Source organism: Otolemur garnettii, unplaced genomic scaffold, assembly GCF_000181295.1.
Source record: "Otolemur garnettii isolate 467f Iridium unplaced genomic scaffold, OtoGar3 scaffold00045, whole genome shotgun sequence".
In the NCBI taxonomy this organism is placed as follows: Eukaryota; Metazoa; Chordata; class Mammalia; order Primates; family Galagidae; genus Otolemur; species Otolemur garnettii.
Genome location: NW_003852440.1, coordinates 3454895 through 3467137, shown reverse-complemented (window position 1 = coordinate 3467137; position 12243 = coordinate 3454895). Strand labels below are relative to the sequence as shown.

Here is a 12243-nt window from a genome sequence, read left to right as displayed (position 1 = left end):
CTTGAGCCACAGGCGCCGAGCCTTTTTTTTTTTTTTCCCCAGCTATTTTTTTGTTGTAGTTGTCATTGTTGTTCAGCAGGCCCAGGGTGGGTTTGAATCCACTGGCTCTGTTGTCTATGGCCAGCACCCTAACCACTGAGCTATGGGCACCAAGCCGTAAACACACTTCTTAAAATAGTTTTATCCTGCTCAAAAAAATTTAATAGTTTAACAGCTTATTCTTTTCAGCATTGAAAACTTTCAATTTTAGTATATGTACTGTCAAAGTGAGCACAGCACTAAAAACTTTCAAATGAATTATATCTGGTGATGCAGTGGGCATACCTAATTTACAACTTACCTTTCAGTAATAAGAGAGTTTTGGTAATTTATGTGAAGCCTCATGAATGGTTGTCTCCCTTTTCATCTTTCATTGATTTCATTACGTGTCTAAATATTCCATTTCTATGACACCACATCTAAGCAATAGTCAAAAGTATGTAGAATTGAAAAACACTTCAGAACAGATATATTAACAGGATAATCTGTTGACTAAATAGTAGTTAAGCAATCTCCCATGAGCTGAATATTCTCTACTATTTAAGGTCTTCATTATATAATCCTTCACTGTCTTATAAAACTCCTGGAAAAATGTTAAAAAAAAAAATGTGGCATGGTGGAAAAAACTGTCAAATTTATGTAATGCAAACCATTACAGTATCTGTCAAAGTTTTATAATGTAACAATGACAGATGTTTGATCTTAAAAATTTTTGATCTTTTTAATTTTAAAAATATTCCTTAATTTTGAATGAGAAACAAAGGTGTCACAGAAAAAACAGAAAATGAAATCTTAGAAAGCCTTCATGTCCCAGAATATTAAAATCTGAAAAGGAGTCATAGTCCTACACCCCACCCAATTTATGAATTCTACATGATATTCCCAAGGGAGGAAACTAAAATTTATGAACATTTTATTACCCACCTATCATTATTTATTTAACATAAGTGTTATTATTTTGTTCCTCATAAAGTCCTATATACATAACCCCAACACACAGCTAAAGCAGATGTTTACCAGCAGAAAACCTAGGAGTCTACCTAAATAGTTATGAATCTGATGTCCACATTCTTTCCACTGTAATGAATACCCTCTCCTAGTTTTTCAGCAATCTCCAATTCCTTGCTTTCTCTTTTTATAGAATAGAAACAAATTTAGATAAAAATATATGGGCACATAAACAATACAGTGATGTTAAAAGAGTAGTTAAATAAAAATTAGCACCACTGTGATGTTTCCTGCTGTGATTAGATCTGTTACAAATAGTTTCAAGTGATGAAAAAATTTTAAAGCAGGGGTGTTCAACCTTTTTCTTTTTCTGCCATAAAATGGAAGAATAAGTTATTTTGGGCCATACATTAAATGCATAAACACTAACTAAAATTGATGAGCAAAACAAAAGATTCATATGTACTCTTCTTGATATCTAACACCACAGATAAACAAAACAGTCCTCACATAATCTGTATGTGGCTGGGACCACAGGTGGGAAACCCCTGTTCTAAAGGGAAGCTTTTTAAAAGAGAAGAAATAGTGAAAAGAAAAAAGGAAGAAAACAAATACAGAAGAACCTTCATAGTTAACCACCTCTCTATACTTACCACCTCATTAAGTTGACCTCATTTTCATGACTGGACATGTACCACATGTGCTCAATGCAAGACTCACCTCTGTAAGTTCTATCTTGATCACTTAGACTGCAACATACAATATTAATTTACTCTCTATAACTTGACCATTTGAGTCTACTCAACACCAAGGGGACTTTTCCCTTAATTATTTTTTCTTTAGTGTCAGTTCTTTTTTAACTTATTATTACCAGGTTTTGGATTAGGCCTAATATCCTATTGGTAATCACTATTGGTTACAGAAGATTTTTTTCAACAAAAAGGACTGGTTTGAGTTGTAGGTACTGCCTACAATTACTAAAATATTCTACAGTTAATTGAGACATGACGGCCCAAAGGAAAGAACTCAAAGAGCTGACAAAAAAGAAAAGGCTGATCTTGTACATTTTCTGAAAAGCTACAGTTGGAAAGAGATGGCAGAACATCTTGGCATTAGAAGACCAGAATTAACATCCAAAAATGTAAATTTGAGTACCTAAAGAGAAAGCATAAGGAAAGCAGAGACCTACAGCGAAAAAGGAAGAAAATTTCCCTTGATGAAGTTATTAACAAAGTTGTATTAAGTTGGCTCAAGCAAATGAGGGCAGTTAATGCACAAATCTCCAGGCCAATGATCCAAGGAATTGCTAAAAAAATTCAGACAGGAGTTTGGGGTGGCAGATTTCCAAGCATCAAGCAGTTGGGCTGAGAAATCTTAAACTGTGATCTGAGATCTCCCAGAAAAGTCTTGTGTGGTGAATCCAATGAATTTCCAGTAGAAGTTGTGGAAGAGTTCATTAAAAAGTTCCTGGGCTTCGCCAGAGGCTTCAAAGATGACAGGATGACAACTTTAATGCTGACAAGTGCAGACTCTTACTTTCCACAGAACATTTCACAGTTCTGCTTTGCACTAACTCAACTGGAGAGAAACCACAGCCCTTGGTGACTGATAAACTGGCAAAGCCATCTGCACTCAAGAATCTGCCTAAAGACCTCCCATCACTTGGAGATCAAATAAATGTGCATGGATTAGTGCTTTATTTGAGGAGTAAGGGGTATCGACCCAGAAGAAATGGCTTACTCTACTGATAGTAAATAACTGTCTTGGCCACCAGAAAGTAAATCATCTCACAAACGCGACACTGAAATTTCTGCCTTCAAACATGGCCTCAAAAACCCAACCTCTTGGGCGGTGCGTGTGGCTCAAAGGAGTAGGGCACTGGCCCCATATACCAGAGGTGGCGGGTTCAAACCCAGCCCAGGCCAAAATTGCAAAAAACCAAAAAACAAAAACAACCTCTTGACCAAGGTATCATCAAAACATTTTAAATGTACTAGTGAGTCCAGCTCCTGTAGTGTGGGTCATTATTAAAACACAAAGTGTGGCCCGCCTGTTGTGGAAACAACTTCATCCCCTGCATCACTTAATGCTCTGGATGCTGTCCCCTGGATCAGTTTTGGTTGGAATCAAGTTCAGCCAGAAATGATACAGAAGTGTTTCAAGAAAGTTGGATTTATCAAAACCCAAAAGCACGATGTTTTGGCCCCACCAGACAGTCCATCTCCCACAGCAGAATTCAAAAGAAGTAGATTTTTAAGGTTTTGTTGCAATGGATGATGAGGTGGCAACCTGTAATGAACCCGACCCAGAAGCAAATTTTCCAAGGGATACTGACCAAAGTACAGACCAGCAAGAAAGTGCATGAAGCACTGATGAAGCGGAAGGAGCAAATGTAAGACACAAACACTGCAGAGACTCCCAAGGAAGAGGATGTTGTGCATGTAAAAATGCAGCTGAAGTCGCCTGCTGCAGACAAAGGCCCAGGCATGCTGAGTGGAGTGGCTGGTGCTGAAAGGGCTTTCTCCACTTAGGTTTGTAATAAGAATAAGAAACAGACCAAGATTGACTCTTTCTACAGAATGATTAAACCATGAGAAAACAGTAAATGAACTGACTTTGTATGATATTACTATGTGTAATTAATTTTACTATGTTTGGTTTATGTATGAATTTGTATGATGTTCTCTAATAAAAGCTGAATAAGAAAGTAAAGCACGTGTATTTATCAGTACACTCGGCCTAATTCCTTATGCTGACCACCTCCACATGCTGAACTGTTTGTTACAGTTCCTTAGGTGATCAACTTACCGAGGTTCTACTGTACTACTGTATTGTGAATCAAGAGTATGGGGCTGGGGAGAAAGACTGACCAAAGACACCTCAAGTATCCACGAGAAAAGTAAAAGTAGGAAAAAAACCCCAATTCTGCTCAACCTAAATGTAGGCAAAGATGGAAAGCCAGGTTTGAGTTCCAAATCCCCAAACCATTTGTTGTGTATTATTAAAGGTCCAGTCTGTTTGATTTTAGTTAGCATTTGTATTTTCTCAAAAATATATTTGGTCAAGGAAAAAAATTACATTTTTACTTAATTGTATGTATTAGGATTTAGGTCAAATGCTTTTAATTAATTCCTTGATTGGAGAAAATTACTTCAGATGTGTATTTTTTTTTCTTCAGGTACAGAGGCTGAGTTAAGCACTAAATGGTTGTAAAAACTGGTTTCAACTTTGTACTCCATCAGTACTGCTTACCTTGGAACTTGTCCTTGTAATGTATCAGTCCACTTGAAATTTTGAATATATCGTAATTTGCTTTCTTGAGTAGATTCATCCAATGAATTTATGAAACCTATGCCAAGATACAAGATATTTTCATTTTAGAAGGAATAGGTCTGGTTAGAGAAATTTTCAGATTAATTACTCTTCTGGGTGCCTGAATGAGACTTCTCACTCTTCTCTCCTTCTCTACATCTCATATCTTCTCCTGACATAACGTAATATGAAATATGTAAACACACTTAATTTTCAAAATGTTAGAAAGACCACAAACCACCCTAACATAGTTACATTTCTAAAACTTAAGGATACCAAAGAGTATAGTCTAGAAGATTATTCAGATTTGAAAAGTCTAAGAATTAAACATAAACTTCTGCACAGCTTTTTAAAATAACTCAGAAGTTCATATAAATAACCAACCTTGTAAAAGTGAAAAATATGAATCTGCTGCATTCTTCATCATTTCTGGATTACAGCTCAAATCAGTAAACAGTTCAAGGAGGCGTGCCCTGGATGATCTCAAATCACTTATACAAGATACAGAGAAAGAGTAAAGTTAAATATGTTATAAGACAATAAATCCATATAAAAGTGGCTTGAGGGGTAGCGCCTATGACTCAGTAGGTAGGGTGCCGGCCCCATATACCAAGGGTGGCAGGTTTGAACCAGGCCCTGGCCAGCTAAAACAGCAATGAGAATTGCAACAAAAAATAGCTGGGCATTATGGCAGGCACCTGTAGTCCCAGCTACTTGGGAGGCTGAGGCAAGAGAATTGCTTAAGCTCAAGAGTTGGAGATTGCTGTGAGCTGTGATGCCACAGCACTCTACTAAGGGCAACAAAGTGAGACTCTGTCTCAAAAAAAGTGGCTTGAAGTTTTCAATGTAAAAGCTTTAAAACACAAACACACACCCACCCTTACCTTCCTGTAAGATATTATCAAGTACATAGGAACTAATTTAATTAAGACTAACACTACAGATAAATGAAATTTCTAAAAACAATAAAGTAAATCCAGTCCCAATAAAAAGACAAACTCATGAATACAATTACATAATAAAAATATACAGCAAGTTTTCATTTAAAAAAACAAACAAATGCATGCATTTGAGGTAGGGGGATTAGAATGAGTAAATTACACGAACTAGTTCTTAGTAACTTTCTTGAAAAATGGAAATTTAACATAATTTAACATCCTTAAAGTTTCTAAATTTGACATTACACACAAAATGTCAAAATACGCCTCAAGTCAAAAATTGTATTTTTCCTTTTTAAAAATTATTTAAATTTCAGAATACTATAGGAGTACACACATTTTGGTTACATAGTTTGCTTTTGCACATTTTATGTCAAAGTTGTGCCCTTCATCCAGAATATGTGCATTATAACAGTTAGGTGTGAAATAACCCAACCCCCCAAAACTGTATTTTAAAATGAAATTACACTCTATAATTCAATACACACATCAAGAGTATGCAACAACACATGGCCATTAGTTGTTTGAAAGCTTCTGACTAGTCTATATTATTTTTATTGCTCCGTAGCAATAAATATTACAAATTCATTGTTTCCTTTTTAGAATTTTCTCCTTTGATTCCAGTAACACTAAAGTTTTCCAGCTACTCCTCTAATCTCTAAAAACTCCTTTTATATTTCTTTTCTACGTCCTTTTCTTACTCCTACCTCCAGAAATGTTCAGTCTTTGGCTCTGTGGTTTCCTGTCTCGCTGTGGCTCAGGCTGGTCTCAAACTCATGAGCTCAGGCAATCCACCCGCTTCAGTCGCCCAAGAGCTAGGATTACAAGCATGAGCCACCTTGCCTGGCCCTGGCTTCTCTTTTTTAAGATTCCATCTACCAGTAACAGCTTCAACTATGTCCACTCGCAGATCTCCATTGTCAGCTCTAACTTGATTCCATTCCAGTTCTACATCTAATCCAGACAGTCGTTAGGTTAGAGAGGGGTTTCTGAAATCACATTACGTGGACAATGATCAAAGACCCTTGAAATATGTATACATAACAACAAGAAAAAAGCACTAAAATTTTAAGGACCAAGAGAACAGGGGCTGCATATCAAAAATTTAGTAGGTGCCTCAAATAAGGCACATACTCAAAATTATTTGAAAGAGTACTAAATTTTTAAATATATTCTTTTGAGATTTATAAGGGTTGTCATGCAGCAGTGATGTTTAAAAGAGAGCACAGACTTAATCTTACATGATCTAGATATTCCGCTTATTCCTTAGTACTAACTCTAACAAGGCTTATTCCAAGAAAGTATATATATCCCAACAATTATATATAGCTAAAAATGGGAAAGGCTACCTTATGAATCTGAGATTGTTTAATGTATTTATCTAGAAGTAAAAAAGGAGTGATTTGATTCCTTGACTAAGAATAAATGTGAACCCTTAAGTCCTATTCTAGATTCAAACATTTCCTACCTATTTCTATGTAGGTGCTTGATAACCTATAGCCCAACTTGTATAAAGTTAAATTCTTAAAATTATAGTACTTGAGAAAAATGTAACTTAGAAATATCTAATTTAGGCTATTTTATAGACTATAAATTAGGTTCAAATAAGTTCAGGAACTTGCTCAAGGCCACACATAAAATAGCTAAGCTGGGGCTGGCCTCTAGGAATCTAGACCAGGGGATGGGAAAATACAATCTATATAACTCTTTTTTTTGTATAATCTACAGCTTACTTTGGTTTAGCCCTCAAACTAAGGTGGATTTTCACATTTTTAAAAAATTATAAAAATAAAGAACATGCAATAATAACTGTATATGGCCCACAAAGCTTAAAATATTAGCCCTTTACAAAAAATTTGCTGACCATTGGTTCAGATTTATAAGCTAATTTTTTGACCTTTTGTTCTAATACTTCTTCCCACAAAAGCAGCAAGTCTACTGATTTTCCTTTATTGGAAGCACCAGGGTCTTACATCTAGTTTCTGCATCTCACATAGGCCAAATCCTTTTCAACCTCCCAGACCAAATCAATACGGTTAGTTGACTTCTCCCTTCAACATATCTCTTGCATCTCTCTTTTTTGGGTCCAGCCAAACTTCCCTACTCACCCTTGAACAATGATTTTTAAAATGACTTTCTCCTTTCCCTCTTACTACCTAAAGCAGAAAGCCCCAAATGCTTTAGGTAAAGTGCCAAACAGTAAATATTTCAGGCTTTTCTAGTAAAAGGGTCATCCACTGGGATCATTCAACTCTGCTATTGCAGAAGAAAGTAGCCAGAGGAAGCCATAGACAACATATAAATAAACGTGTGGCTGGCTGTATTCCAATAAAACTTTATATAACAAGCAGGAAGCCGAATCTGCAGGATAGTTTGCCAAACCCTGATCTAATCTCTTATTTATTTAAGCCCCAGCTCAAATCCTTTCTCCTATACGAATATTTTCAAGTCACAGGGATATCTACCTGCTCTAAACTCAATGAATCTATAATCTGGCCAGTTAACAATGTCCACACACTAATATGTAGAATCTCTTGTACTGCTGTAATACACAGCTTAACTCTGTGATTTAGACTTTTTGGGACTCATTTCCTGACCAAAAAGGACCATGGCCAGAATGAGTGCCAAAGTTTAATTAGTCTATGGAAGTTCACATGTCACTTATAAACTTGTAAGGAATTTATAGTTAAGGACAATGTATTACATATTTCTCTATTACCCATACAGCCTAAAAAAATACTTTGTATCTAAGAATGGTTCAACCACCACTTGTTGATTTAGACTGACTAAAACTTACTTGCAAATTTTTGAAGCTGGAGGGCCAGTGGCTACACCATAGTAATTGAAAGAAACAGGAGCTGTGGCTTTTAATGGGTTCCTATGAAACCAATGGGTCATTTTCTCCAGATGTTTTCTATAGACAATAAAGAAATATAATGATTAAAGATAAAACAATGTAAATAGCATAAAACTGTTATTTTTAAAAGTATGCTACAGAATATATTTTATATGTTAAATATTATACATAATACATATAACATACATACAAAATGCTTCCTTGTGATAAGTCAATTTTGTTTTAACTGATTGTCTATTTACAGGTCTATATTTAGGTCAGATCTATACCAAAAAAGCAAAAACAAAAACAACCCCCCCCCCCCCGCAGTTTAGAAATTTGCCCACAGTAACTTCAATGACACACACCAGAGCAGTAAAGTTTAAACTTTAATATGTATACAAATCACCTGGGGGCAGGTGGTCTTGTAAAATGCAGGTTCTAATTCAGCAGTCTGGGGAAGGACCTAACATGCTGATGCTGGATTCAGACTACAGATTTGAGTAGCAAAGTACTAAAGTTTGGTTGGACAGCTGCAAGTGAGAAGGGCATAGACCAGATAATGCAAATGCCAAAAAAAGATTCAAATGGCAACCATGACTTACAATGTTAAGGAAGCCCTAACAGTATAGACGGTAATTAATTTTAAGTTAATTATTATATTTTTCACATATTGCTGACACCAATGGATTGGTTATAGCATGTGTTATGTAACAAAATGTGGTTCACAAAATAGCTAGTAAGAATCAATCATTTCTATTAAAAAATGATGCAATACTCGGCCAATAACTTCTATCCTAAAAAAGAAAATATGTGAAAAACTAAGCAGAATACCAACTTAAAAAATTAAGTTCCACACCTTTTGGGTTAGGAAATAAAAAAAAAGTGACATGTCTCTTGTCTAAGTCTCTGGGTAGGCAGTGCAGATAATACAGGAGAGCCTAGCCAAAGACTTAAATATGGCAATAAGATTCCAGGAAGTAACAGAGAAGAAATGTTGATAAAGTTTATTTGAAGATACGGTACGAACTCGTTAATCAACTTTTTTCATTTAGAAAAAAGTATAAGCTGCACAGAGTACGAAATACCTTCATTAAGAACTTCCCTTATGATATTTATTTATTCATTAGTAAACTGGTTTTGGGGAGCTCTAGATATTCAATTAACAGAAAATTTATCGCGTACTCAACGAAAAACTACGCAGGTTCTTTTACATTATGACTCAAAACATTTAACAAGTCCTTTCAGGAAATATCATCTAAATATCTTTCTCATAAACTTTCTCGATAGCCTAAGTACAGCATCTACGTGCCCATAAATCAGCCCGTACAGATAATGTCACAACTAATACTTAACTTTTGTGAAAGCAAATTACCTACAAATACTTTTGCTAAGACTGCTCCCAACTTGGAAAATACTTAAAAGTTTGGTGTATCTTTCCTTCAGGACCAAAGCGGGTAAGTTTGTACCCCCTCCTCGTTCCCCTTGGGCGACCCTGAATTCTTCAGTTCTCAGGTATTTGTAGGGTGAAGCAGAAAAACGACACACTCGCCCGCAGGTATGAGAGTGCCTTTAGAGCCACCAGTACAACACTTAGGTTGAGGCAGCAACCCAACACACTTCCATAGGCGGACTCTGATTACACACAAGGCCTCCCGACTCAGGAGGCCCGGGTCCCCGGAGCCACCTACCTGCGGGTCGCCCAGAGCTTTGAGCGGCCACTTCCTGTTTACCACCCAGCCTCTTCCTCCGGCGCCCCGCCCAGTCCTGTCCGGGGAGGCGGGCGGAGACCCTGCGCACGCGCAGACACTAGCGCACCCTTCTTTCCTGACAGGCATCTCGGTGGAAAGCCGATACTATCAACCCCGGGAGGCGGGCTGGCGATGGCCGAATGAACCCCTATTAAGCTTGTATAAAAACTCCTATCACCAGTGGAGACGAGGGGCAAAGGGATTCGGCGGATCTAGCTGTTAAAACCACTGATTTGTGGGACAATATAGATTTTCAATTTTTCTTTCAAGGCCTTCCGAGGCTTTTGGTCCACTATTCAGGGTCCTTGGAGACCGGTGTAAAAAGAGGATAACCCTATTGCTTGGAACTCCGAGGAAACAACGGGGACGAGGCAGATTACAGGGAAACACCCGTTCTCTGACATACTTACCGAATTTCTGGGTCTGCACAGCAGTCCTCTTGAGGGAAGAAAGGCAGTATTGGAGTCCGCGACAAGAAAAGGAGAGAGGCGGAGAATCAGGACTAGTGAAATAGAGCGACGGGAAGCCGGACCGGCGCCCAGCCGGAGTCACGTGGTCCGGGGACCATGACAGCTATCGCGCCGCTCAGGGGTGGAGTGGCTGTCGCGGTGTTTCGGACCCCTCAGAACACACTGTTCATCAACCCTCTCCAACGTCTCCTTGTTGGTTTTTCCTCTTGAGCTGCGGCCTCTTCCCCAGAGAGAAAAGCAGGCGTTGGCTGGGGTCCCGGGCTGAGCGGAGCCGCCGCAGTAGCGATGGCGGCCCAGGGTGGAGTGGGGCGGTCTCAACCTAACCACGGGGGCGGGGACTCGGGGGCGGGGCGGTCTCTTTAGAGCCGCAAGTTTGGCTGTGGCTGCGAATGGGCTTGGGCGGCTCCTCGGCGGGTGGCGGTGGTGGCCGCAGCGGTTCCTCCTGGCCCTGTTAATGTCGGGGCCAGGCCCGGGGAGGATGGCGCCCTAGAGCCCGGCTTTGCTGGGGAAGGGGCGGGAGGGGACGGGGGTGGTGGGGACCGGCCATGTCGGAGGTGACCCGGAGTCTGCTGCAGCGCTGGGGCGCCAGTTTTAGGAGAGGCGCCGACTTCGACTCTTGGGGCCAGCTGGTGGAGGCGATAGACGAATATCAGATGTGAGTGACTTAACCGCGGGAGCGGGCCAGACCGGCTCCAGTCGTCTGCCTCCCCCTTGTTTCTGTCGGTGTCTCTCATCACTGTGTCTGCAGCCAAGGCTTCTCAGGGTGGGGCCCCGCAGGCACTGGGGCTGAGATCTCACTGGCCCCGGGGAGGCTGTCTGGAGATTACAGGTCCGCTCCCAGGGGTGTCTCGCCGCCCTTCCCCCTCCGTCTCCGCAGGGCCAGCTCCATTCAACAGGTAGCTCTTCTTCGCTGGGGCGCCGGCCCTAGGCTACCTTTAGTTCCTTTCCATCGTCCTGCGCCTCCCCAGCTCCGCAGTCAGTTTCTTTTCTTCCTTTCCTCCGCCTTTCCCAGCTTGCCACCCCTTGATTTCTCTTTCAAAATCTCTGTGGAATACTTGTGTGTTCTCCGCCCACGTTCCAGGGACGAGTGGCCTTGCTCTGTGTGTGTGTCTGTGACCGTCTTCCTCGTTCCATGTGGAGGAGGGAACTGATTACTGTTGAGGGGAGCGAGTGCCCCCGGAAGCCGGGAGGGCTAGGGATACCTCTCCTGCCAAAAGAAGGGTCCCCTCTCGTGCTCCCCTATTCTGGTGAGCAATGCTTTCACAATTTCAACTCGATTTTGTTTCGGTTTCTGGGACTGTTGAGTGGTAAGCTGTGAGTCCCACCCACCCCCTCGCTTGGTTGCTTTGGGTGGAGTCCGCGCAGGATGTGAATAGAAGAGAGCAAAATGTGAATTAGTAGACCACGCACGGGAGCCGCCACTCCCTCCTTGGGCCCCTCCTCCTTTTCCTGTGTATAATGTATAGCTGCAGGGTACATGTGAGTACCAGTTTCCTTGACCAACCTAAGTCCTGATTTCTTTCCCTTTCGAGTTTCCCCAACAAACTTCAGGGATGTTTTCAAAATTAAAAGACAAGATTTTATACACGCGCACACACACACACATAGTCTTGCTTAGTTTCTTGTACTTTTTACTAAATGTAAGAACTGCCTACTAAAACGCTATTGTTTGCAAACTGTCGCTGTTAGTTATTCTTGGTTTAAAGCAAGTTATTGTTTGAGGTTTGGGTATGAAACCCTGTGTGAGTAGTGAGTAAAACCCCACCGTCTTGCCCCCAGCCTCCTATCTTCTACTATGAGTACACGATTGGTACTTGGAAGATCTAAAACTGTTCCCTCTTCCAACAATAGTTAACTCGTTTTTACCTAGCCAGTAAGGTGATTTAAATAGTCACTCGTTTTTACCTAGCCAGTAAGGTGATTTAAATAGTCACTCGTTTTTACCTAGC

The 12243-nt window shown here is 40.0% G+C and overlaps 2 protein-coding genes across 3 annotated transcripts in view; one reads left to right on the top strand and one right to left on the bottom strand.

Annotated features, from left to right (window-relative positions):
• Positions 1-10590, bottom strand: part of BROX (BRO1 domain and CAAX motif containing) — a 21994-nt gene extending 11404 nt beyond the window's left edge. The window contains exons 1-4 of one of the 2 annotated variants that reach the window (XM_012805891.2): positions 10235-10590; positions 8035-8151; positions 4684-4790; positions 4240-4336 (exon numbers count right to left, since the gene is read on the bottom strand). In XM_012805891.2, the coding sequence (XP_012661345.1) occupies positions 4240-4336; positions 4684-4790; positions 8035-8135 (305 nt within the window). In that variant the 5' untranslated portion in view covers positions 8136-8151; positions 10235-10590. Of the gene's footprint in view, positions 1-4239; positions 4337-4683; positions 4791-8034; positions 8152-9764; positions 9865-10234 lie in introns of those variants that run through there. The other variant, XM_023513919.1, reaches the window with a different exon arrangement.
• Positions 10591-10625: 35 nt separating this feature from the next.
• The window catches only part of AIDA (axin interactor, dorsalization associated), a 44200-nt gene continuing 42582 nt past the window's right edge, over positions 10626-12243 (top strand). The window contains exon 1 of the mRNA XM_003790961.2: positions 10626-10949. Coding sequence (XP_003791009.1) covers positions 10840-10949 — 110 coding nt within the window. The 5' untranslated portion in view covers positions 10626-10839. The remainder of the gene's footprint in view (positions 10950-12243) is intronic.